The sequence below is a fragment of the Corvus hawaiiensis genome, chromosome 15 (assembly GCF_020740725.1).
Source record: "Corvus hawaiiensis isolate bCorHaw1 chromosome 15, bCorHaw1.pri.cur, whole genome shotgun sequence".
Lineage (NCBI taxonomy): Eukaryota > Metazoa > Chordata > Aves > Passeriformes > Corvidae > Corvus > Corvus hawaiiensis.
In genome coordinates, this window is record NC_063227.1 from 3,700,272 (window position 1) to 3,728,127 (window position 27,856).

Below are 27,856 nucleotides of genomic sequence, written 5' to 3' on the forward strand. Positions count from 1 at the left end.
AACCCTTCACATCAGATAAACAGGGGTTTTCTTGTCTTCAATCAGATTAAGACCAGTAATTATCAGCCAACAGTTCAAAACAATCTGCTTCACCCTGTCTTTGGGATCATAAGCTCCTAGGGCAGAGATGCCAATTACCTGCTTCTGTACAACTTCAATAAAAACAGACCTCAGTCTGCCATGACCTTCAGGTTCACCGCAATATGTAATACAAAAATCCACCCACGGAAGAGAGACTGTGAACTCACTGCCAGCAGGTAACACATGCTGCCAGCCCAATTCAGATCATAATTTCCCAAACACTTTGATCTGCATAAGCCAGTCCTACCACTGACACAGCCCTGCCTACACTCCCACACCCCTCACATCAGCGTTCATGCTGCTGTAGTAAACAGGTTGAAGATCACAATCCTGGTTAAACCTACTTGAGAAAAGACACCCCAAAAAACCTAGGTGTAACCTGCACTGTTTCCTACTCAAGCTTTATGCTGGCCATCGGGAAGTAGCAAGTTGCTAGACCTGGGCTCATTCAGACTCATTTTGGCAACAGTATAAACTTAGAACCAGGAAATGCTGATGCTGAGTGCAGACACTTCACAAACACAGCCTCTTACCCATCCCACCCCATTCATCCACCGGCTTTGACAGTCTCAGCTGTGCCCTTTGTCACCTCTGTGGGCAGAGCTCATCCATCACACTCCTAACCCTCAAGACAAGCTTCTGCCCACCCCACTCCTCTGCACTTCAGCAAGAGGTGAGGGGAAATGAGAGGAAAGAGCTACGCAACCTCTGCAGACTGGATGTTTGCTCCCACTGCTGCAGCCTGTTCTGTCCTCCTGCACCTCCAATCTTGGGTTCACATCCTCAGTTTTTCCTCCTTTAATCCTCTCCAACTTTCCACTTCCTTATGACATCCACAAGTCTCCAGAGGCAATCCCTCTTCCCTCACACGACAGGCTAACTGACCTGCCCCGGACCATAACTCTGCCTGCTTGGTTTATTTTTTTTGACCACAAGTCCTTCAGGACAGGAACAGTGTTCCCTCCAAGTTAGCACAGCTAAAACACCAGGGCTTTAACTCTGGACATGTCTTTAGATGCTATCAGAGAATAAACATACTGAAAGGAGACCCTGAGACTGACACTGCTGGAAAGGGAAAAGGCCTCCCAGACCACACCCTTTCTACACTGTGCCTTACTGAAAGCCAAGGTCCTGGCTTGCAGCTCACACAAGTCTACAAAAATTTCTACAGATGCTTAGAATCCCTTAAGGAGAAAGTTTTTCCAGAGGGAATTTAGTGCTACAGCTCCCTGAGCTCACTAGAGGAGCAAAAGATCACTCCATGAGGAACGCAGCTCAGACTTTATGCATCACCCTCAGCACAGCAATGTTCATCCAAAGGGGTTTACAGCAGCAAGACACCATCAAGCTGAAAGAATGTCACTGTTTGGAAGCAGGGACAGCAAGAACCCAGCAAAGGAGTTGTGGCCTTCTTCATTTGGACAGAAGCGGCATTCTGTGCCAGGACCTAAAGAGGACCACCAGAGTCTACAGAAAGCCAACAGTACCAGGTCACTGAACATCCTTGCATCTGACCTCTCTCCCTCCCTTCTCAACACCAGTAACAGTCAGTGAGTGAAGGAAAGCAAGAACAAACAGACCAACAGCCACTGACATTTACATGCTGCCCCCCAAGCATCATTTTCCTTTGAAGTTGTGATACTTTCACTTACAAAAGCAGCATCACACAACCTCCCACTTACCTGATTTCAGGAATCCCTCTTCTGCATCTGGAGAAGCGGAAACTTCAGAAACGTCTGAAGAAGACAGCACCACCTCTGGAAAATCTGAAGATCCTCCTGGAACTTGATTAGGGGGATCAGTGGAGTGGGATCCTAGTTCTGAGAAGGAACACTCTGCTTCAAGGACGGGAGGGGACTCTTTGGTTGAAGATGGAGTTGAAACCAAAGAACTTGGCCCCCGCTGGGTATCTCTGTCAGGACTGCATTGTGCAGGAACGCCTCCTTCAAATTCAGACCTCGCCACAGAATTCACCTGGCATGGTGAAATATGTTGGTGAAAACATTCATCCTGCATGGCACTGCACACAGCAAGAACACTCAGCCACCAAGAACACAAACACACAGAGACCAGAGCCCCAGAGTAATAACCACAAAGAGCACACTGGCCTTCACCAACCTTTTGCAATTGCTCCTGGCCCTTCTTTGATTTTTTCTTGGGTGCAAACAAGTGATCATATTCTTCTGCATATTCCAGAAGCCGTTTACTCGGCTTTCTAAGGCGCTTCCTCTCTGAATGTGCTAAGAAAAAGGAAAGCAGCTTCAAGACTGTGTTTCTGAGACGATCACAAGACAAAACTGTCCTCATCATCTGTGGAGAATAGTTGTTCCTGCCTTCTCTTCCAGAGGTTCCATGTGGGAAGAGCTGATAATTCTTTCTCTTTGACACAGTTTTAGAATTTTTGAGTTTCCTATTTTCCAAAATCCCAACTTAGCAGGGGGGATTTCTAAGGACTTCAAGCAGTTCAGGTAAGAAATCAAAACACATTAAACTGAGAGGCTCCTGAAATTTTACCCAACACGTCCCTCCAAGCTACATCTAACTTTCCTGCAGTACTTTTACCAGAACCAAAGGCCATTAGCAACTCAGGACTCTCTTGCTGTTTACCCAAACCCTTTTGGTTTTAGTGCAGGGGCACAGGAAAACACTGTTTTCCCGTAACACATTTCAGTCTCTAGTTTCACTAGGAGCACATAAGCTTAATTCCTCCCCTTCCCCTCCTCCCTGGCATTTTTTTGTATGCTCCAAATTCCCCATCTGCTACTGCGAGCCCATTTATTGCTTTGTTTGTTCCACGACGAGATCAGGGAGCCAGTGACTGTGACACTTCTTGTGTTTGCACAATGTGGTACCATTGCAAGGTAAAAGGTGTTTCCTCACCACAACCCTAACCACCCATTACATCACCTCAACACACCAACGCATAGGCAGGCCCCAAAAAACTGAACGCTGACACTCTATAACATCTCTTCCGAGCAAGCTGCAAAAGCAAGGTGATGCACATTCACGTCTTTTTCTCACTTCCCAGAATACCTCTGACTTATCTCCTTTTTTAGCTTTCAAAATCATTAAGTAATACTGCCCAAAGATTTCCCCTAGTCATGAAAACACCTGCGGTCTCCTGGAAGTTTTGGAACAAACAGTAAATATTCTCTTTGATTCATTTCATTTGAGGAGGTGGATTTTTCTTCTTTAAAACAGAAGCATTTTATAACAAAGCACTTCAATGCAACGCTTCAGAACAGGGATGTTGGACAAGACTGCTACATTTTATTGTGGCTTTGTGGTTAAACAAGCATGAAAATGTTAAACTTGGCCAAAAGAGAAGAAAGAAACAACTTTCTCAAACACAGCTATTTTTAGCCTGTATTAACACTCTGCACAGGTGTCTGAGCGAAACACACATTTCAGCACATAAGCAGTTATGGGATGAGTATCCTCACCAGGCAACTATTTAGAGCCCCAAAGCCTTGCAGAAGAGTACACAGCAATGTGCCAAAAGGTCTGGCTTAACTGCTTTTTGTTCCCAAAAGCAATCCTGTACAAGAACCCCAAATGCAGTCTGACTGGAAGTGGCAAATCACATACCTGATTTCATTTATAAAATTGTTTACATCAGCCAATTCCACCAATCTTCACTTTTGCCTCATTTGCTCTAATTCACTGTACAAGGTTTGTAGCGAAATTATGCCCACTGATGACATTTAACTATGAAGAATTTATGTAGTTTGAGCTTAGTGGAAATGGCACAGTTGTGACTGCAATCTGTTGTGATCTTTACACTGAAACTCTGCCTGCTGTGGGCAAGGATGGGTCACATCTTCTCAAAACACGGCAGTCAGCCCAGCTTCAAGCATCACTTTCTCTACTTTCTAGGCCTTGCCCAACATAAAGGAATGGTCTTTTCATAGCATTAGAGGTTTACTCAGCCCCACCAGCACTGGGGATGTTACAGCAGCCCTGACAGCGGCTCTGGTGCCTCCCCACGGCACATCTGTACAAAGGGAGGTGAGTGTGCACAGAGCTCACGTGCTATATAGGGCAGGGGAATTAGTTTACACTGCAGCTGCTGATCTGGCACTTCTGCCAGCAAACCCAGGCCCTGACTGCTGCTGCTGCATCCCTGTGTGCAGCACCAGGACCATGTACACTCCTCTCCACTACGGCCACCTCGCCTGGAGCACGCTGCCTTCCTCTGCCACTACCCTCCTAACTTTACTGCCTCTCAGCACCTCGTCCTCCTAGCTCTCTCTGCAGACTTTTATCTTCACCTCACACAGCATCATTGCAGGGATGCTTCTACTGTCAAATCACCATGAAGCCTTAAGAACCTGTCTGGATCTCAGTGTGAAGGAGGAACCTGCAGCACAGCCCAGAACGTGCATCCTCTCACCTGCTCTACAGAGACTTCAGTCCCCAAAAACACACAGACCCAGCCAGAGGAGCCAGTGAATGATTAAGCTGGCCATGACTTAAAACCAGAACTTTTACCCCATGTGTTACACCCTATAGGCTTGTTTTCTGTGCCTGCTGCAACTTGCCTTGGGTAGGTCCCACAACCACCAAGCCAGGAGCTGCCTTTGCCACAACTGAAACAGAGGTGCAGGCAGCCTCCAGCAACCATAAACAGCAAAATACAAACATCAAAATGTGCACTGAGAGAACACATAAGTGACAGAATGCACACAGGCTCAAAATTCTGATGAGCTGTATTATTTGATGGTATCATAATTAGATTAGAGCAATTTAGTTTAGTGAAACCTAGGTAAAAACTTAATTTTATTGTTTTTATTAAGGTGTGTTTCCCCAGATTCCCTGCAGAAGCCTGAGGATGGTACACGCTGAATATGGTTCTGTTTGCCCTACTCCTTCCACACACAACCCTTTTATTTCCTCCTTTGGCTTTAACCAAATGTCCCCATCTCTGTGGAAGAGGCAGAGCTCCCTGGCCTTTTGGTCCTCAGAAGCCTCATCCTTCCTAGGTCATTTCCCTTCCGATGCTGCTGCCTTACTTCTGTCTGCCATATTCCAGACCTACCTCCAGCCCAGCCTCCCTGGCAGCTTCCCTCTCTTCTGTTCTCTCTTTCACCCATCAGGCAGCCATACCAGAACTGTAAATTAGGAAATCTGTGGGGCTCCACAATTCATTATGAGCAGCTAATAAAACCCAAAAAACTCCCAACACATCGTCATGAGGAAATCGTACAGAACAAACCAAACTATGTCAAACAGCACTATAAAAGATAAAAAATAGAGCAGACATTGAGGCTCACTTTCCTGGAACTTTCTAGAACTGACCTATCACACTAACACCAAGCTTGTGGTGCTAAGGAACACATTATGGAGGTGCAAGTTTAAAAAAAATCCCAGGTTCAGAAGGATCCTTATTTTACCTTTCACTGTGGAAGATTTTTAATGTGTGTAAAATTTTCTGACCAATAACCTGAGTACAAGCACGTAATTACTCTGCCTCCTCTGTTCTCCATGCTTACAGAGAACTCAAACCAAGGTCCCACACTTTCTTCTTCTCAGACGTAGACATCTTCACATTGTCAGACAGCCACAAGTTCTGTAACTTATCCTTTAAATGAAAAAGTGTAAAATGTACACAAATACACACTCTGGCGCAAGTCCAGCTCCCTTACCTTGTGCAGAGAATTCAGACTGGGGAGCAAAGTTGCCAAGCTCTGTTTCTGAGTCCATCACACTGGTGTTTGGCTTACCACATACATTCAAACGTTTATCAACTAAGTCTAAACGATTCTCAAAGTCCTGAACTGCCAGGTCTCCCTCAAGCACCTTTGAATGAGGGGAATGCCTACGTCCCAAGCACTCATTTCCCTTCAGTGAAAAGCCAGGAGAATTCAGGCCAAAGGCACTCTCCAAGTTTCCTTGTTCCCTAGATCTACTGATGTGCTTATTAGATCTAGCACTGCTTTGGTTAAAACGCTGCCATCGCTTTTTGGGTGCTACGTGATTTATATCATTAGACTCATCACCAAGAGAGCTCTCACTATTTGCCTCTGAATCCAAGTCTGGACTCTCCCCATTTTCAGCAGAATTGCAGCTCTCATTATTTCTACCAGCTTCAGGTCTCCTTCCAATACGACCTAAATTGTCATCAGATAAACAGGCAGAGTCTTCATCAGTTGAATGCTCTGTTAAATCAATAGACTCTTTCCTCTCAGTATCTTCTGCCTCATTCCCTAGAGGACTGGCAACCGAACCGTGCACACGGAATGCATGTTCTCCTGAATCTCTGGGTAACCGACTTAGCAACTTACTTGGCCCTCCTGGTTTTAAGTCCTTTCTGTTTGAAACTGTTTTATCTCCAAGCTTTGATGACTGCTTAGATTTTGAACAGTTGCGTTTGGACATGCAATTTGTGCCATTTGTCCCAGAAACAGCAGCACTCGCAGGCTCCCTTTTACCAGTACCAATCCCTGTCAGCTTGGTTGGAGGATTGCGTGAAAATGAGGAGTTGCTTATAGCGGAGTTTGGAATTACTGTTTCTTGGACACAATCTCCATTTTTTTCTATTTTATATGGGGGACCTACAATAGACAAAGACTTGAGACCACTCGCAGAATTGCTTCCAGAACCATCACTTGTGCTGGTATTTCGAAATGGGACTACATTTTGACCAGTCATCAGTTGCTGCTCTTTTGTCTTACTGTCATGCATATCCTTCAACATCATTAACAAGGTGCTGAATTTGTAATCTGGTTCAATAGGCAAACGACCATGACCAGAGGCAGAAGAGAAAAGTAAAGGTACTGTGGCCTTTGGAGTGCCAGAGTCACTGGCATCCTCATTCCTGGACCGATAGGACAGTTCCTTCAGCTCCGACAGAACGTGCTTCACCACGGCCGTTTCGATTTCAGCAGAATCCCTGGGTTTCTCATGCATGTTGTTTAACAGTTTCTGACCATCAACTTTTCCACTTCTCTGAAGAGAATCTCTCTGAAGGCCAGAGAAACCTTTGGTATCTGAAGAGCAGCGATTCACACCACCCTCCTCTTTTGCAAGAGAAGGCTCCAACCCGGCAACCTTTTCTTTATGTTTACATTTTATACTCCTGATTCGGGGTAATTTCATGCTTTTCGGTTTCAAGATTGCTTGGTTTGTTACAGCAGGCCAGGAGCTGTCCTTGGAAACACTTTGGGGGGTAGTGTGCTTGTTTGCTAGGGAAAGATTGTCATTTCTTACATCCGAAGAGCACTCAAGAGGTGTCAATGACATTTCAGCATCAGAGAAACCTACTTCAAGCTCCCCATCCACAAATTCAGCATCAAGTCTGTTGGCTACAGAACCTCCCAGAGGTTTGCGATCTCTATATGACTTCTTCCTGGCCCTCCTGCTGCTCTTCTGAGAAAGATACATGGAAAGTTTAATGTTTCCACTTGATGTCATAGGAAATTCCTTCTCCACTTTATCTGAAGAATCACTAACTTCAAGAGCACTAGAGGCTCTCTCTGAACTTTGGTCCATGGTATCTACATCACTGTTCCCACCATCAGAGAGGGAAGAGGACGAATCGGATTCAGTTTGTTTTTTCTCAACACCAGCATCGGACGCAGAATAGTGTATTTGTAACTTGGAACTGCACAAAATGCCCAGGGAGCTCTTCTCTCTCTCAAAAGACGGGCTGGAAAACAAATCCCCTTGGAGGGTGTTTTTCAGAGCATCACTTTTACGATTCTCATAGTCCGGTTTCAAAGGTGTCTTTTCAAAACGTCTTTCCCCCAAGGAGGAAAGCAAATGGTTTTCCCTGGTGCTACTGGATGCTGTGAGGCTGTTGGCAATCCGGCGAAGTTCGTGAGACGCGTGTTTCTCTGGTAGGTCCCCAACAATCACGTTTCTAACTATGCTCTCTGGTGTTTTGTCTTTGATTTCTCCCCTCGATGTTTCCTCTCTTGCACCACTCTTTTTTACTCTAGTCCTTTTTCTGCTTTCAGAGGTTTTTTTCACATGTGGCTTGATGTGCAATTTTCCTTTTTCACTGGCCATGTGTCTGGAGTCAAAGGCCAAGGATTTAAAACAGCCATTCAGTTGCGTGTCCCTTTCTGCTCCAGGGCCATTGATGTAGTATTCCAACTGCACGTCTTTCTCGCTGTCCGGCTCACTGGAGTTCTGGCTGCACTTCTGATCCTCTGGCCCCCCAAGAAGAATGTCTTCTGCCTGTCCAACACTGACTTCCCATTTAGCCATAAATCTTTGAGGAACCTTAAAAGTTGGAGACAAAAAAAGAGAAAGACAAAATTTGAGTAAGTAACCAATGAGATAAAAGCAAGGAGCACAAGGCACACAACACAGTGACATTCCTGCATTTTGCGTCTTTAAGACAATCACACGGATTCCCTGAGACTGTGTCTGGCAGACACAGGAAGTACTGCTCCTGGGTAAGCACCCTGCATTCCAGCTGAGCCCTGCGCATTCCCAGAACAGTAAAAAGGTCCCTGGAAAGAACAGGTCTCCGAGGAACCAGATGTCTTGGCATCCCAATGCATCCTGAACACAACAGCCTGTAAAGGGCAATGCATATGGTATGGATCCCTGGCACAGAAATGCAAAGCTACAGCCAACAAGCCTCTCAAGGCAAATGCAGCATTGTTTTCCTCAAAATATCTGAGTAGACCTGTTTGCTGTGCTCATTGTTGATTCTTCCTGCATTCCTTGAATTCAGAGCACGATCTGCCCTCTCCATCAACTCACCTTGGGACAAACATGAGATCCACACACATTTAAGATGTGCTCTATCAAGTTCACAATGTCCGTTCCTGAGAAGTCTCCCCGTTTAACTCTGTACCTTTAGAAAAAACAGAAAGCTCTCTGCATACTTACCAGGAACCTCTGCTAATACTCAAAATCAACAAGGAACTTGTATCTTATCTGCATGTGTAGTTTTTGGCTGCACAACAGCAAATCAAAGACTTCACAACTGCTCCTAAAACCAAAACCAATTCCAAGGCAGGAGGAACAACTCACATTGCTGACACTTTTCTTTTGAAGAAAAACTCAAACCAACAAAGTCTCATCTCAGCAGACTCAAGAGGTTTTATGAAGCCTGACAGCAATCCAGCCAAATACTCTCAGCTTTGCATCAATTTTGGCTTCCGGGGGTGCAAACCTGGACATTTATGTGAGCAACAAACATTTGATTCCCTCTACTGCAGGCATGCTGGTACTCCATTTACATATAGAATGAGATTCCAGCCATGCAGCACTTCTAGGACCAGAGAAGTTACTTGGGAGTATGTCACTAGTTGTTGGAGGGCTGGGAGCACAAGGAGAGAAGTCCTTAAAGAAGATGCTGAACATGCCCTTGGAAAAGGAAAACCAGATGAGGCCATTGCCCCCAGGGACTCACGTCTGCAAGAGTACAATCAATCTGATGGTTCTGCACTAACATAGGTTATAAAGCTTTAGAGTAAGAGAAAAAGAAAAGCCAGGTACCATTGCCTAGTATAACTATTTGCTCTCTTACAGTAACACAGTAGCCTCTGTAGCTCTTCACTTCAGCAATTCTAACGAGTTAATTTCTGCAGTCACCTTCCTAAAGACATAGACCAGACCCCTGTGTCACATTACATTAACTGGCTACAACTGCTCAGGGCTGTTATGTTTGGAAACGGAGATGGTGCGATGAGCCACAAAACTCATTCCCACAGGCTCACTGACAAAGCATTTTCCAAGTCAAATTATAAGTCCTAACAGGTTTCTATAAAGAGAATTACTGAAGCAGTGCTAAAAACCCCACTGCTTTATCTCAGCCAGTGATCTAGTGAAGCGTGCAACTCCACCTCTGATTCAGATCAGCCAAAGGAGGCTGCCAGAGAGCGTAGAAGTTTTTTAGCAGTGCTGCAATCCACATCAGGAGAGGGCTCTGCCGCTGTACAGATCCCACACCAACAGAGCCCCGATTCCTCTGCCTCCCAGAGCTGTCCAGGGCAATAGAAGCAGCAGGCCACACCCCAGCACAGAAGAGAGCCTGGAAACTCCTGGCAGTTTATAAACTACGCTGCTGAAGGATGCAAAGAATCCCTTCCCTGGCCGCCTTGCTGCAGTCAGTCTCACAGAAGTTGTCAAAGTACAATTCCAGGCATAAAGGAATATTTTGTACTGTGCAGATTCAAAGAAATAAAAACATATTACAGAAAACAGATCTTTCACCTTATGCTTGTAGCCTTTTTCCTTTTGCTTTCCTCTTTTCCGGAGAACAGGCAGCTCTTCAAACTGATGTCTCCCTTCAAAGAGGACAATAGCTTTCCCAGCAACCCAGGTCTTCTCTGAAGGTTCTCCTAAGGCATCCACATAGTACTCTCGGTATGGTCTCCGATTGGAAACTATTTTGAGAAATTTAACAGAATTAACCCCTTGTATGTAACAGAATAAAGACACAAATAGAGACACAGAAAGCAGTAACAATTCGACAGGTAATTTTCAACTACATTTTGCTTCACAATGTTCCCACATAAATGCCAGTTCTGGGGATTTCTACTCAGAACTAAGGGAGACCCCTTTGATTGCTGCTGTCTATATTCTACATTGCTACTCTCTATTTTTAAGTTGTTTGGGCTTTTTTTCTTACAAACAATTGATTAACAAGCCTATGATTGGTCATCTCCCTACAGCAAAGATTGTTTGCAAAAAAAAAAAAGGCAAAAATATCTAAATATTTTTTTCCTTGAGAGACACAACATACCAGGCAGAACATTTATTTTCTGCTACTCCCTGATTAATGATTAAACAGTGCAGAGCACTTGACTGTTGGGAAAACACACCGGTGCTGGCAACACCCGGAACTGACATCCTTCTGGATAGGATTTACTCACACAGGTTGAGCCTCTCCCATCACAATATATCCCATCTTGTTCAATGTTTTAATACCAAACAAAGCCTTCTTTAGGACACAAAACATTATCAGCAGCATTTAAGCAAACACATGCACACACAGTGAAAAGATTAGGTGCAACATTACACAACATTAGTTGCAATGAGTCTCTCCATACTTCAGGCATGGAGGAGCAGAGAAAGAGAAGAAACTCAATCATAAAGGCACATTCAAAGATTCTTTAAAGGTACGTTCTGTGCAAAAATGTTGAACACATGGTACAAATAAGAACTGAATCAGTACTAGGTGTGCTGGTGAAAAAGGACAGGTCACAAGCATTAGAACAGAGCAAAAAAAGACTTGAAAACAAGGGATATAAACTTCTCCCTGCAGTTTGCTGCAATATATTAACCTTCTCCTGGAAACACCTTCTCTGAACAGGCAGATGTATTTCCAGCCCATTTGGTTTGTGCTGCCTCTTCCAGGGTGCCAGCACTGTGTGGCAGCCTGGCCTTAAGAGATGCTGAAACTGAGATTCTAACTAAGACCACCAAGACAATGACAAGCAACAACCAGAAGAACATCAAACCAAGTGCAAAGATGACAGGCTTCTTCCACCCCATTCACAGTTCTGGGACTCAAGCTACTGAGTTTACACCTTCCAGCTCCAAAAATCTTCCAAGTCAAGAGCTTGCTGAGAAAAGGTAAACTGCCTTAAACTAAACACCATTCCTCAAATCCAAGAGAAGAGGTTTCAGCACAAGTGAGGCTGAAGCGACCTGCCTTGTTTTGAAGGGCTTGTTCCCTTGGCAACAGGAGAGCCAAGGCAGGAGGACTGTGCTTCCTACCATCCACACAGAGCCCAGCAGCTCTTCCTGCCCTAAAGTGCCAGAGTTCAGATCCACCTGCTTTGCCACCTTGGTATGGGGAAGGGGAGACAAGCAGATTACATACAGCCACAACTGGAAAATACAGTTTTCCCCTGAGCTCCACTGGTTTGAACACAGATAAAACAATGATGGGAGAGTTCTTCATGTGGCTGGAGATCAGGCCTTCCTGGACTTTGCTAAACGAACGTTTCCTCCCTGCAGAATTCCTTTTTTAGAAATCCTCATGCACAGGCTGAGAGGGGAATACTGGACAGCTATATACATTAAATCCTGCCCAAAACCTCATGAGGAGGCATGTGGGGGGAGAATATATGTCAGCATATCTTCTGGAAACATCTCCAACAGGAATTTGAGAGCTGGAAAGAGACTATTTAAAACAGCACATTCAGTATTCTCTAGAATCAGGATAAATGCCTCCCAAAGGATGAAGGGGGAGGTGAAGAAAGAAGACTTCAGCAACCAGGCTTGGGGATGATGTGAGCACCATGTATGAAAAGCTACTTCATGTCTCTAGATAAACAGCAGTGTCTCTGAGCTGATGGCCACTCAAAAAGAACTCCACTTGTGCCCAGCACTTGTTGTGCTTAGGCTGGCAAGGGCCACAAGACCTGGAGAGAAATAAAGTAGTGAGTGGCAATCTCACCAGTCTAGAGCTGTCAGTGGCAGAGGACACCAGTTCAAGGGGTTTCCACTTGCTCACAGAAAAAAAAAAGAATCAGAAGGGGAAACCAGGAACAAATAAGCCTTTCTGTTTGTGGCAGTCTCCCCCTGGCATCTGGTATGATCCTAAAAGCAAACAACTCATCACTTCCCTTCTGTTCTCTGCATCACTCACCTACCTGTGTCTTGATTTTTTCAGACTCTTTCCCCCTTCCTGGCTCTCTCCTGTGGTCAAGCACACACAGCTCTGTCATATTTGCCCATCTCTCCTCCTCACACTCAGCTTGCTCACACTACACTCTAAATATTCATATATGTGGCTCCATCTCTAGATTTTTCCAGAATTTCCTTATCAACAGCCCTTTGCTTTCTTGTGCCAAACAAGACCCAAAAATTTCACTTCCATGTACACGCTCCCATCACACCTTCAAGCATTTAGCAGCTACACACTAGTGTGCACTACCCCACACTCCACTTCTCAGCCTCTCCTGCCTCCCATTCTCCAAGAACAACTCTGTGTCCTCACACACTCCAATCTTCCCAGTTCTGCTTCCTCACCTAGTTGCACCTCTCTGATCCATCTCCTTTTTCTCTGCATCACATTTTTAAGAGGTTGCTCTTTCTTCTGCACTGCCCTGAGCTTAGCCCAGCTACTCGTCCTTCCAACACTCTGGGAAGAAAAGCCTAAGTGTCCAACGGCTTTCTCTGCCAATTCACCACCCCCAGCCCCCTCTTCCTCCACCACCTCCTTCATTTAGCTCTACTTTATGGATCCAGGTCTTGTTTTCTACAGCAGAGTGTTTCTTCACACCTTTCAAGGGCCAAAAATGCTTTTAAAATTAATTTAAAACTGCAGCATCCTACCATACACAACACCTCCACTTTGTGGTCTGAGTAGATACAGTACCTTTCATTTTTGAGTGACAGTCCAGCACTGGGTCATGACAAACTGTGCATGGCCACCATGGGCGTCTGTTGAACTTGGCCCAAACAAGATCCCCAACTTCATACTTCACTGGAGTAGGTTTCTTCTTGGCTCGGATCTTTGGGGAAAAACCAGAACACAAGAAATCACTAAAGCTCCAGATGCTTTTGAAGAGATTTGCCCCCCCCCCCCCCCCCCCCGTGCGCAGATTACATGGGACAGCAGAGACATTTACATTAAAATGCAAGTCCTGGTTTTACTTAGTGGCTCCTACACCTTCAAAGAACACAATGGTTCTCCCATTCTTCTGAAATAACAAAACAGTAAGAGGATTTGAGAAGGTTTTTGTCATTTCTTTAGTAAGGAACATGACCTCTGGTAAATGACTGCACTCAAACTTCACACATTTGAACAGGTAAGTATTTGGAGTCATTACCAGATCCCATTATTTTACAGACACCAGTTTGTTCATTTCAAAGGTTGCAACATACAGAAAAAAGTAGTAGCAAGAGACAGTGAAATTTTCCTGGCTGAAACGTGATAAGAACAGCAAATTAAGTGTTTATCAATTGGGGAAAAAAAAAAAAGTTGGTATCTACAAGTTAGTAACTTCCCTGCTTCCCAGATGTGCTCAAGAAAAAGCTTCACCAGAAAATAATTGAAACCAAAGACAGGTACAATCACAAAAAAATCTTATATATACTGATGCTTAGCTTGTATCAGCAGAACTGGTGTTGCTTTGTCCCAAAACTACGGAGCAGAAAGGGAGCGTAACAGCATCACCCCCTCTAGGACACAGACGGACACACCGACCTTGCCCGTCTCCAAAACCCGCTCACAAGTATCAGCTCTGCAGACACAGCCACCCAAATCCCCTCAGCCTCCCAGGGCTGTGCAGCAGCCATAAGAACACCAAAATCTTTCAATACACAAACCCTAAGGCTGTTTAATTTGACACATTTCTGTGTCACTGCTCAAGAGCTGAGAGCAGGTCCTGGGTTGTTTGCGAAGCACGCAGCCTCTCTGGCTGGATGTGCTCTACCAGCAGGACCTCTGCAAGGAGAGGATCCAGGAGCTTTGGTGTTGTCAATAATTGAGCCAAGATGAGGTACAATAGGTTTTCACAGGATGCAAGAGTCCCTGTACCCAGTTGTGTGGTATCCTGCCTGTTTAGCAGCACCCACCAACATGTCCCAGGTGGGTTCAGCATTTTAAGAGCTCCAAGAAGCACTCTAGGTATTTTTCTTGCCAATAAGCAGAAGCAATATGCTCTTCATTAAAGCTGTTACAGCACAAACACACCTTTCTGCTTCACTTCTCCATCCTGCTAACCACCCTGCTCGAGGCACGTCTCTTGCCATACCCAGTTCAACATCCCAGCAACTAAAACACAACAGACCTCTCTAATAAAAGGTATATTCCGTTTCTCGTTGAGCTTTATGGGTCTTCTTCATGTGGTTAAAGAAAAAGAAAACACAAAAGAGTAAACCCTGTCACATGAAAAAAAGGCACATAATGATGTTACAGACTACATTGTTGAAATTCTTCTCACTCACTCATCAAAAGCCACACAGTAACTTATTGCTGAGCAGGAGTTCAGGAACAGGGAATGTGAACGGCACCGGGCAGGGAGCTGCAGCCCCTCTCTGTGCCACTGCCTTGCTGGAGCCTCCGTGTCTCCAGCTGCATCTGTGAGCACAGGAACCAGAGATGCTGTCTTGGCTGTTGCTTTTAAAATGCAGATGCACTTTCAGATGCAAACCCTCTCTTTTTTTTTTTAGTCTGTTTTCTACTTGTGTTCTTGTAAATGTGACTTTGGCCTCAAATTTTTTTTACACAGATTTCCAGCCTGGGCTTTGAGGGGCACATGTATATCCCAGCTGATTATCTCCGATGCTGTGCATACACATACAATGGATGTGCATCTTACTGACAACTGTAACCTGAGAAGGGTCACTGGCCGGAGCAGTAAAACCTCGCTGGAGATTTGCCAGAGCCATTCACATTGATCCACCTGAAGGACACCCACAACCCCTGCCCTTAGGCAAGTCTGCATTTAAATCCACTCTTTGTCAACCTCCAACACCCCAGCCCAGTGAAAAGGTGGCTTTCAAGAAACTATTCAGACAATGCCTAAATCTCTTTCCAAGAAGTCAGCAGCTATTCTCATTCCTGCCCAGTTTCCTCTCTCATTTCCCCGGCATTAGCAGTCAGGTGTTGGACTCACCATCACCCACCACCAAGTCCCCACCAGTGGGTCACAGAGGCAGGTCAGGAAGCACCATGTCCTGAGGGAGAGCCTTGTAACAGGATGCACTGCAGCAGGTCACCGTCTTGCATAATTTTCCTCTCTACTCTCCCTAAATCCCACCAACCTGCCAGAGATGCCTTTACATTTTTTTCTTTACACAGAATAAAAAAAATCTGCTAGGGACTTTCAAAACGTGTAACATTGAAAAACCAACAGCAGAGGAGCGAAAGCAGCAGCTGTTGTCCTTTCCAGGTACAGTTAAGTCTCCTCCTTTAAACTCTGCCTCATGATAGGAAAATTATAGCCCCAAAGCATGTATTTCTTATGTCAGAATACAACAAATTTCACTCCTATTAAAATTAGCATTTACTATGCCAAGATCAAACTGCTGATATATCCTGATGGCCAAAAATTCAGCCCTGCAGTAACAGTGACTTTTCTGTGAGCTAGGGAAAGACCAAGTTTTTTAAAAAAATAAACTTCAGATGTAGTCCCCTACATCTGATCGCAGCACTGTTCACCTTCGGAGCATGGAAACACTGAAGTATTTAAATAACAAGAAAATTTGTGAGCCACTGCAGATCGGGTAAGCACCACGTTGTAACTCTGGTGGAGATACACTGAAGAAATTAAACCAGGTAAGAGCCTTGGTTAGTGATGAAGGAAGGGACAGGCCCTTCTCCATTGATGAGGAACGTCATGGTTTTGCATTGTTTGATGTTCTCCTCAAGGGAGTCAGTACTGTCTACTCTGTTATCAAATGTTTGGCATTAATTTGCTGTTTAGATGGGACAAGCTACAGCCTAAACTTGAGGTGATATGCAGCATTTCAGACCACTCTGTGCTATTTCTGGACAGAACAAGACTGTACCTTGCAGATGTTTTTAATCAAACCCTCTCCACCAAAGACCCCAAATGATTACTGTGGAAGGGGTCACAAGCCAAGACTCAGCAGCAGGATGACACAAAGACCACCGGCAAAGTCACCTCTTGAATTTGTACTACACCAACTAAACACACCAGACTGCAATTCACTACGTGAAATACCAAACATTGGGGCTCAGCTTCCTGAGGAGGAGGCTTTCTATTAGAAAGCCAGGTACCTTTACCCTCCTGAAATTCTCACCATACAGCAAATAATGAAACATATCAAGCAAAGAAAGCTTAAATTTTCAAGTGTTTTTATTATGGTAAACATACTGGCAGTCCTCAACTGCCTGCCACCAATCTTCCTCCCTTGAAAATAACCACATCATTAAAAAGGGGAAAAAATAGCCCTTATCCAGTAACCACTCTTGGCTCTGTCACTGGAAGCTGTTCGTCAATCCATTAGTCTTGCTGGAAGAAGTGGCATAAATCAGAAGCCCACCAACACAGGCAATGCTGACAGCCACAGGGTGCACTTTTCCCGCAGCACTGGACATCTCTGAATAAAAATCAGAGCAGCACCAGCCCCTCCAGTGCAGCTGGAGGCACAGCTGCAGACACCCCACGTGCCCCAACAGCGTGACCAGGGATGTGACCATCTTGGCAGAGCCACAGCAAGACTGAACTGCACACAAAGGGGCAGAGATATAGCTGCTGTTACAGGCAATTTCAAATTTTCAATTTCGTAAACCCAAAAAGACATCTGTCCAGAGATCAAGCTCTGATCTGCAGTCACTGTAGCACATTCCCAATTCGGACCTGCTTTGGAAAGCCATCGTGGAAACACCTGGCCAAGAAAGCCCTATTACAGTTTATTCCTGACTTAATTATAAACGATGCTACTCAATGAAGCCAGGGACAGAACATGTTCTGCAGAAAGGCTGGGGCAGTAAAAGAGACCGTGTGCAACAAGGATGAAGAAAAGCAAGAAAGAAGCCACTGATCCCCTGAAAATAACGGAGGAAGATCCTGCCAAGACTGTTTCAGGCACAAACTGGACAGAATCAAAGCCAAGGATGAAAATAAAAGGAGGCAGCCACATCCAAAGCGTAATTAACTAATACAGTATAAACAATGACACTAATAGCCTTTTCCTCTGAGTGTACACAGATACCTGGCCAGGGCCCTGCAGCAGCAGCATGGGCTAGGGATATCTCCTGAGCAGATCTCACCACACTGGTAGCTGCCAGGTAACTCACACCCCACACATGAGCCGGCCCAAACATCACTGCCAGGGGCAGAAGCAACTCTGCCCCATAAGCTTCCAGTGCTCTCTTCAAACCTTCCCATTTCCAGGCCAGCAACTCTAATGCTTCTCCCTGCATTCCACCTATGCCCATGATAAAGCTGTTCCCAATACCTACTTCTTATTAGTTAGAACTGGAAGCTTGCTGAGGATCAGTCCACAGCCTGCCCCCACCACTACCTTTTATTCCTTAAACTTCGGTGATCATTTTTTTTTTCCTAAGAGGACGAGATGACAAAGTTCATGTAATGCCTACGAGCCACCAACCCCAGATATGGTTGAACTGACTGAAGATCAACAGCCTCCTTACCAGAAAAACAACCCTATCAAAACAAACTTGAGGGAAAGATGACATTTGAAGGCATCTGGATAGCCTGGGCCAAACAGTCTGCTGGAGAGGGACTTCTTACAAGGGCACAGAGTGACAGGACAAGGGGGAATGGCCATAATCTGTGAGTAGGTTTAGATTAAATGTGAGGAAGTGAGGTAGTGAGGCACTGGCACAGGTTGCCCAGAGATGCTGTGGATGCCCCTGGATCCCTATAAGTGCTCGAGGCCAGGTTGGATGGAGCTCTGACCAATCTCATCCAATAGAACACGTCCCTGCCCATGGCAGGGCATTGGAACTAGATTCTCTTTAAGGCCTCTTCCAACCAAAACCATTCTGTGATTCTATAGCGAAGTTATCCACTAACAGAACCAACCCCACAGCTGGTGTCACAGGTGCCCTGTGCCTAGGACAGGCTACTCCCAGCTCCTGCCATTTCAGTGGAACAGATTATTCACCCTCTGCCCTCACAAAGGAGAGGCAGCAACTGGGGTAAGTTCTCCCTATTAAAATACTCCCAGAACAAGCTTGGAAGGGAATTGCTAAAGCTACCCCAAAAGTCTTTAGGAGATGGAACTTCCCTCCAGCTACAGCACAGCCTCACTGAGTTAGCCGAGTTTAAGACAAAGCAGAGCAGTTTTAACCTCAGCACTCAGGATTATCCCTTTGTCCATACAGCTCCTGTCCCAGGGGATCCAGATCCTTTAACTCTGGTCATAGAAATGAAGCAGCAATGGATGCAATTCCCATACAGTGACTACTGCTGACACATAGTTAAAAGGTCAACTCCTACCTCTGTACTGCTCTTAATGAAGGGAGGATGCAAAGAAGTCTAAGTGATCCATAGCTCATTACTTCACTCAGCCCCAACACTTGTGCACTGAGAAATGAACAGACACAGAAGGAAAGAGGAATTGGGAAATAATCTTTGCTTGGGAATGCTGCATGGAAAGGTAAAAAGGAGAAGAGACTAAGAACAACAACAAAGCAAAATTAGTAACTGCTTGCGATGGAAGCCAGAAATTAATTCTCATTAGCAAAGATTCATGTTTTAAAGAAGCTTTTCTGAAATCAAAACCAAATCGGTCAAAAGAAAACCAAAAAATCCCCGAAATTGAAAGAAAATTAAATTATATCTACTTGATAGCTAAGAAATATTTGAAGCTAAGCAAACAGAGGTCACCAAAGTTTCCTCCATACAAAGTACCATCACCAAGCACAGGAACTTTAAGCCTTTACACAGAGAGGCTGCAAAGAGGCCTACACTCACTGTGACAAAACTTACAGGAATCAATCCCTGCACAGGGAAAGGGGTAAGCCCAACTGGAGCCCATATGGACAAAACCCCCACCCAAACCACGGCACGCATATCAGAAGAAACCAGAGTAATAATCAGACTGGCACTTTATAGCAAGCTTCAAATCAAACAGAGCAGCTGGAGAAGTCTGCTGGAAGCCCATGGGCAGCCTGTGCTGCTGGGGACCTGGGGACATGCCCTTTGTCCCAACTGCTCCAGTCTTCCTTCAGCTTCAGCACTGCAGCAAAAAGCAAACAGGCATCTGACCTACATTCATGTCTGAAAAAGTACACTGCCTCTTATCCGGGACCATTATCATCCAGAAGTGTTAAATACTCACTAATTAAATAGTCACTAGCAAAAAATACAGCACAGATTATGATGCAGACCAAACTTCTGTTATCAATATGCTTGTGGGTATTTGTTGTCTTTGGCCAGTTTTTAGTACCCTTTTCCAGAGTACTAAAGCTTTTCAGGGTCCATATGTACATATGAACTAGCCTGAAAGGTTAAAATCAAGAGAGCAGATTGGACTACTTTGAGTAATTCCATACCCTGAAGCATTTCTATCAAGGTCAGGAGTTATCCACATACAGATTTTAAATCAAGAATGTACTAACGAGAGAACACCAAGTCTCAGTCTCCAAGATAACTGGGTAACAGCCTCCCTGTTTCACTCAATGGAGACAGTTTTCCTTATGGATTGGATGGAAGAGCAGTACAAGAGAAAGCTTTGGCACTTCAGCATCCTAACTCAAGCAGAAATGCACCTGACAGCACGGTTTGAGGGACGCAGGAGGGGGAAGTGGGAGAGAAGAGGTACGATCTCACCCAGAACCCCTGTGTAGAGAAATCCACAAACGCACAGAAGTTTTCAGACCACTGCCAGGAGCCTGAAGCAGAGGACAGACTCTCATACTTGCTTATCTGCACACATTTTAAATGATAAACCACATTCTCTTTAAATCTGGCTCTTTTAATCAGTACTAATTGTTTAAGTGAGAGAGGAATTGCTGGCATTACCAGAACTTTGCAAATCCTCACGAAGAACAAATACCCACAAATATCTTCTTATGTCAGAGTACAAGCAAAAAAACCCCAAACTGAAACCAGGTCATCAGATCTGTCCCCTTTTCAGCCTTATTTTTGTGCTCCTCTATGTATTATCAAACAAATTGCTCATAAGCAAGACATCTGATAAACACAGCATTCATTTTTCAGACATGAAGTTTCTAAATCCATGAAATGAAAAACAGATTCAAACTATGCAAAATGAAACTTGGCTATTCTAATTTTTGTATGTATGCTCTATTCATTACAGCTTAAGCTGTAACCAGAACGAAGCAGAACTAGAGAACAACATGTACAGTGCAAAGAGTGAATACTGTATTAGAACCTCAACAGCTAAGAAGTGTGAGTTTGGGTTGAATTAAATTAAATTAACTGGCCTATTGCTTGTTCTGGTTTGGTTGATGATGTTTGGGTTTTTTTTAAATCCGTGGGATTCTTTGAAAGCAACAAACATTTAAGGGGGGGCTTACAAATCTCATCTTCTGCAGAAGTTTTCATTTACCCACAGCAGAGGAAGGGATAATGCCACTTTGCTAGTCCAAATAAAAAGATGCCTCTTACACAAAACCATAACCTCCTGAAAACGAGGTGGCATTCAGGATGTAAGTCCCCTTACCCAGCTGCACCATTTTTCCAAAAGAAACAAAAATTCTATTCTATTCATATAAAATTAAGTTTTAATTTTCACTTACCACTTCAACTGCTTTTTATGAATCCCTACTAAAACTGAAATCAGAAATTTTGAACACTAGCAGGGCAATACTTTTATCTTGTGCTTATTTATTTCTTGGTATGCACACTCAAAGCCATGACCTTAGGAAGGTTCATGCTTCAGGCATCAGGTACTACAAACTTATGCTTCTGAGAGGCTTCCAAACCTTTCTGCAGTGAATCCAGCTTCCTAAACATTGTGAACCTACTGTGAGAGGACAGCCAACTACAGTCAAGAGGAATCTGACTTGTTTTACTGCTGTTATTTAGAAATCTGCGGGCAGTCACCACATTAGCCAGAACAGTAGGAAGTCTGAACAGGTGCTTGGGAAAACCAAACAACAAAGTAACATCAGGGCAAGGGGAGGAACTATCAAAAGGGTGATAACCACTCTGCTCCTCACCCTTCTTGAATTAGGAAACAGCAGGTTTCTATCTTCCCACCAACAGTGGGAGGGAAAGTCATGAACACACTCCTCCAAAACAAGTGGAACATGGAAGCTTCAAGCAGGGCTGAGGGCGAGAGCCTCACTGCACACTCAGCGCTGCAGGCGTTGCAGGGGCTGAAAAAGAAACTGGAAGTTTCCAGTGTGCTGAGATACTACTGTACAGGAAATTCACTCTTCACTTTTTCCTAAAGAATACCCCACCAAAAGGCACCCTGTCCTTTGGTTTGGAGGCAACACTTGGATTGCTCCATCCAGCACAACACTTCTGGTGTCTCACATGCAAAAGTCAATGTCTAAAAATCCAAAAGGAGTCCCCAGTGCAATTTCTGGTGAGTGTTATCAAGAACTCACTCAAAGCTTTTCTTGCCAACCCTTCCTACCCCAGTGCTCCACCCCACGAGGAGGAGGATGGGAAAATACTTGGGGAAGCCTCCAGGACTAGAGATGTGCTGCCCTGTGATTCAGCCAGAACAAAACACTTCCCAAAACACTCCCTTCCCTGATGCCACACATGTGGTGCCCCTTCCACCTGCAGCCTTGCTCCTCACCCAGAGCCCTGGCAGCACCTCAGCCCCACAGAGGCAGCCGGGGACGCTGCTGGCTGCTGGAAAAGCCATTCATTCACCTGTGGATCATGCAGCTCCATCACTGCCAAGGCTACAACCAGTCCAGGCAATGAGTTGGGACAACTTAGCACAACCCTTCTGCTCAGGCTGTGCTAGAGACAGCAGTGAAGGCACCCAGCCAGGATCAGCCTGCCCTTGAGAGGAAAAGTGATACACAAGGTGACTTTTCTCCCAACTTCTTTTTGCCATTTTTCCAAAGAACCGTGTGAGATAAATCTTAATGATAACCACAAAGAGTCAGCATGTCAATTTTAACAAGTGCTTTACCACCTTTCAGTAGAGGCAAGACACACTGCTGAAATGCCTCCTGGCTTCATCAGTGCTTTTGGACACAAAAGAGATGGATGCACACCCAGGCCATCTTTATCTCTGTTGCACATTTAATCACTGCTGCAGAGCTACTGTGAGCAGCCACAGTGGAACCAGATTTCTAATTTAACAAGAACAGAGAACTTCAGCTGGCACCTGCTCCAACACAGGGCAGCATCTTCCCCTCTCCTGGGCACTGGGGTCAGGAGCACCCACTCAGATCAGCCAAAGCAATGCCTCTGCTCCTACCTGTGACTGAACAAGTGAGGCTCCAAAACTTTCCACCTCACAGTTTTCCTCAGCACGGCACCACAGCTCTGCAGCCATGCCAAACCCTCGTGTTACCATTCTGCACCAGATGGCTCTGTGCAGACAGAACAAAACATAGGTTATAGTTTTTTGGTATTAGAAGTTGCATTCACTTAAATTGTTGAGTCTTTTAACTCCTAGGACAACCCCCTGCCTGCTGAAGTTTCTTCCTTCAGATGTTTTTATTCCCTGTGCCTTTCTAAATGCCACAGCAAATAATTGAAAAGCAATCAAAATTACTACATACAAGCTGTCAGTCACAGGCAAGAAAAGCAGAAGTATATTCTAAGCAATTGCACTGAAAATCGATCATCATCCGTAACACCGATTTCTGAGTTATGAATATATTTTTAAGGAATACCATTGCAATTTTATCTTAGAGAATACTACTTTTTTCTTGGGGCTCAAGTAGCTTGACCATATTCAGAATTCACCTCTTGAGTGAGCTACAGGTTTATTCAGTTAACATGGGGAAATTAAAAAAACCCCAAACTTAATAATTGTTGCACATCACAGAGTTTAACCCCACTTCTGGGAACAGGGTGCAATGAGGTGCAACAAGAAGCTGCTACACTGGGAGAGGCAATCAACAAATCCATGACCATGCAGAATATGCTGCTCTGAAGTCAAAGGTTACTGCTACAGCATCAAACTGAGGCACTATGACTGATTTTACCAAGGCTTGAGAAGAAGCTGTAACAGCAAAACTTGAATCACTGTACCCTCAACATCCTAAGATTTGTTAGGAAAAAAAGGTTCAAGTTGTGGGAGACACACTTTTCCAAAAGAAATCACCCGCACATATAGTCATTTAGCAGAGCCAGCAGTCTAAAAGGCAGAATCCAGCCCAAAAAAACACCTGTAAAAGCCAATTTTGTTGTTACTATTGTCGGACTTACAACTGCGAACAGTATATTAACCAGGACATTGCTTGAACAACATCTCTCTCGCTCAAGTTTTACAAGTAAGTGTTAAATTTAGAAAGCAGAAATTACAGAGGTTTCTGTCATTATATTCAGTAAAACATCACTTGCAAAACTGTCCAATCTGCAAGAAAATACCTCTGGTTTTGCTATTTACAGACACGTTCGGCTTCAGAACATGAAATGTAAAGGCATCGGCCATTCAAATTTCACATGGCACACCAGGTATTTTCTAGAGAAACCAAGTCATTTCCTGTAACAAACGTACACAAACAGATATTTCACACCTAATCAGCAATCAGAGAACAAATACAATGAAACACGGAGAGGAAGGGCAATCTCAGCCAAATGCTATGATAAAACGCTTCCAGGATCCAACCTGCTGTGCAGGAGAGCTCTGGATCCCACAGACTTTCCAAAACCCTCAGAATGAGCTGCTCTCACACCCTCACACACAGCAGGTCCTGCTGTGACAGCTCCTAACACCCACCCACTCACACCTCCACCATGATCAAGAGGCGATGCAGCATCATCACACCGTGAAAGCATTAAGCCATTGAGGACCTCAAAAATTTATGGTCAAACAGTAACACAGGCCAGGAGAGGGTCCTCACTGGGGAAATTCCCATTCTTCTGGATGCTCACCATGGCTGAAGTCCTCTATAGGTAAGTTTAGAGCTATTTGAGACAGGACTGCCCTTCAATACAAGGCCTGGTGGGTGCCATCAGGCTGCACAGCAAGACAAGTTCCAGCTACACACTCTTTTCTGTGAAATAATACCATCTTCCAAACAGCGTAAATCCTAGTGGCAAAGAGGGATGTGTGTGAGATCAGAGGCATGGGGACAGTAGCACACTACGAGCCTGTTCTCTCCAGGTGCAGGGAGCGGGAGATGATGCCCGCAGGAATCACTGAGGGCCAAACAGAATTCATCTCCTCAGCAAGAAGATGTCAACTGACCAAGGAAATTTATGCTCCCTGCTAAAACAAACCACTGTCATGCCTATTGTATCTCAGGGATATAACGTTATCAGTAGTTAGCTACACCTCGAATCAACAGTCTGTAGTAGGAGATTCTTTCAGAAATGTTTACAGGAGTAGTGAGGATCACGTGGCTTTGGTTCCTTCATTTTATTTTTAGCAGAGAGGGAAATGGCACCAGACACATCAGTTAATAAACCAAGCACTGGAGTAACTCTCACATGGGCAACACCAACACTTTATAACCAGAGTACCCTCCCACAGCTGCAGATCAGAACTCAAGTTCATCATGGATTAATTCTCAAGAGGACTCTGCTGGCCTTCAGTACTTCTAACAACCTTCCAGAAGCCTTACACACATGCCCCACTCATTCCTCACACCCAGCTCCTGGAAGAAGCCATTCTTAGGGATGAAAGATCTGGCTCTAGATTTCCCTGTACCTCACTTCCTCACTGTCATTACCCGAACATCACACTCCTGCATCATAGGAATGGACAACAAGGAAATGATAATGAAAAGCATCACTGAGCTTTATGCAAGCCTCTGCACATCCTGACGTCTGAAACCATCAGGGTCCCGTGGAGAAAGCAGCTTGTGAATGTACACTCAGTAGGAGTGGCCCAGATGTACCCGAATCCAAGAACTCTCTGCTTCCTTGAACGCTCAGCTCTGCAAATCAAATGACTCAAATATACTTTGTGCATAGTAACTAAAAACCAACAAGCCAACAAAGTGAAGTAATAAGGCATCAAAAGTTACATTAAAAGAGCAAAATTTCCACATGAAAGCTCTGCGAGAAACAAGTCCACCTGCTCCAATTCCTCAGCATTTAAAGTCAAGCGATATCTGTGGCACTCAGACCTTCTGTGGCTGTACCCACCCTCCCCAGCACTGGAGTCTGGACTCACTTCTCCCTCCAACTCAATATAAGGCTGTCCAGGGCCTCTGCAACTTGGAAAGGCCAGGAGAGCACTACAGACAAACTCACATCAAGATGGTAAAGAACAGAGATCTTCAAGAACAACCACCCATTTAAATTTAAATGGCCATAGCCGAACACGTGCACAAGGCAGCAAGCCAGCAGCTGCCAGCAGTCACTGTATCACCACTTCTGGAGAACAAGACCCAAGAACTGCTGCTATCATTTCCTTCTCCACAAAACAAAATCTGTCAGGAGCTGCCGGGAACTTCAGACACCCTTAAGGGAAGATTAAGTTGGCACTTAAAATAGCTTTACTTCAGAATATGCACATTTCTCTTTACAACTGAATGGTACCTGAGCGACCTCCCCTGTTTGGGGCAATGTCTGAGAGCAGCCAGGGCTATTAACAAATCCCCATGCAAAACAATACCTGCCACCACCCCTCCCGCCCAGAGGCTTTACTTAAATGCTGGACTTTGCATCCCACTTAAGACTAAACCAAATTCTGCCCTTCTGCCGCGAGCACTCTTGATATTTCGGAAATCGGCCTTCTCAAAGCAAGCATCTATCGAAAAATTCAAATCTCAAAAGGGGCAGACACACAGACATCGGAGATACACACACACACTTCCCTCTTGGCAAAACAGGAAGTTTGAGCTGCAGTGGCACACTCAGAGCCACGAGCTTCAAAAATAAAAGCTCTGAGACAGTCTTGCTGTAAGGTGGAGGAGCCCCATCAACAGGCTGCATAAAGCTGATACCTGCAAGAGTAGCCCAGCTATGACAAAGAGCTGTGTGGAACTTCCAGAGATTCGTGGTGCTTTTTTTGGGGTGCGTTTTTGTTTTCAGTTTTAGCAGGTTCTCAAAAAAAAGTTGATTCCAGTTACCAAACACAGATGAGACTGGAATTAAATGTCTAAATGAATATATGACCTGACGAGCAAACCTGGTTATTTCTAGCTACTATGTCCTGTTCAACCATCAAAAGATTTTAATTGTCTCAGTGGTAACTTGGCACAGAGGAAAATCCCTGTCTCTTCCCATTCCACAGGCAGTGGGACTAAAATGAAGGACCACTCAGACAACAAACATTTACTTACTGAAGAAAGAATGCAAGACTTAGGGAAAGCAGGACCCCAGGCTGCCTAAAAAATGCTTTTCTTATTTGCATTTTTTTTTAGGAACGCAGCTATGCTTTCAAGTCACCAGAACAACCCAGCAAGGCTAACTACAGCACACAGGTAAGGCAGTTTTACTGAAAAGTCAACCCTCGTTGCATATTCAAATAACAGGCTCCATCACTAGGACGGTTTTGTCACCGTACCAGCTGCAGTTCTGCAGAGCACGTTGTAAAGGCAAGTGTTGTGAAAGTACCTCTGCGAGCTTCTGTTTACAAAGTGAGACCCTCCCACAACCGCATCACCGAGCACATGTCTGCGAGAGATCCCCGCTTTGCTCTGCAAAACAAAGCTGAGGAGATGCACGAACCTCAGACCCACAGCAGTCTCTCACCACCAAGGACCGAGGAATTCTTCCCAAGGAACGCTGAAGAGTATCTACAAGCGTGAACCGTTCCACAAACAAATTAAGCTGCTGTCAGCACCTTCCTGAAATCGCCCCTTCCGTGGGCACCCTGTGACAAGTGCTCCCCGCCTCCCCAGAGCACGCACCAGCAACACTGAGTGTTCCCAAAGGAACACAGTCCTGCCTCCCAAGCATTGCACGCACCAGCACGATCTATCCGGCATCAGTGGCTCTACTGAAACTAAAGACAGGAAGATGGTTTCGGTATTAATCCTGTCAAATGAGCTAATCTTCAAACCCTGCATCAGTACCTAAAGCCCAGAGTATCCTCCAGCAAGGAACCTTGAGGCTGCAAAAACATATTGAAGGAAAACACAAAAAACACCGAAAAACTGCAGGAAATACACATATATGGCTGCAAATAAAAGGTCACACTGAGAAACATCTCTTATACTTGGATTCAAAAGCAAATTGCAGCAAAAAATTATTAAATGCATCTATTTCCTTTCAGAACTCCCAAAGTTCCATCAGTTTTGCTTCTTACTAATTATATCATAATTAAAGGAATTCGTGAATGTAGAGAGAAATTT

The 27,856-nt window shown here is 44.7% G+C and overlaps 1 protein-coding gene across 3 annotated transcripts in view; it reads right to left on the reverse strand.

Moving 5' to 3' along the window:
- Positions 1–27,856, reverse strand: part of NSD1 (nuclear receptor binding SET domain protein 1) — a 60,430-nt gene that overhangs the window by 31,093 nt on the left and 1,481 nt on the right. For 2 of the 3 annotated variants that reach the window (XM_048320067.1, XM_048320068.1), the window contains 5 exons: positions 13,373–13,508; positions 10,255–10,427; positions 5,727–8,307; positions 2,200–2,321; positions 1,764–2,055 (listed from right to left, as the gene is read on the reverse strand). In XM_048320067.1, the coding sequence (XP_048176024.1) occupies positions 1,764–2,055; positions 2,200–2,321; positions 5,727–8,307; positions 10,255–10,427; positions 13,373–13,508 (3,304 nt within the window). Of the gene's footprint in view, positions 1–1,763; positions 2,056–2,199; positions 2,322–5,726; positions 8,308–10,254; positions 10,428–13,372; positions 13,509–27,856 lie in introns of those variants that run through there. The other variant, XM_048320069.1, reaches the window with a different exon arrangement.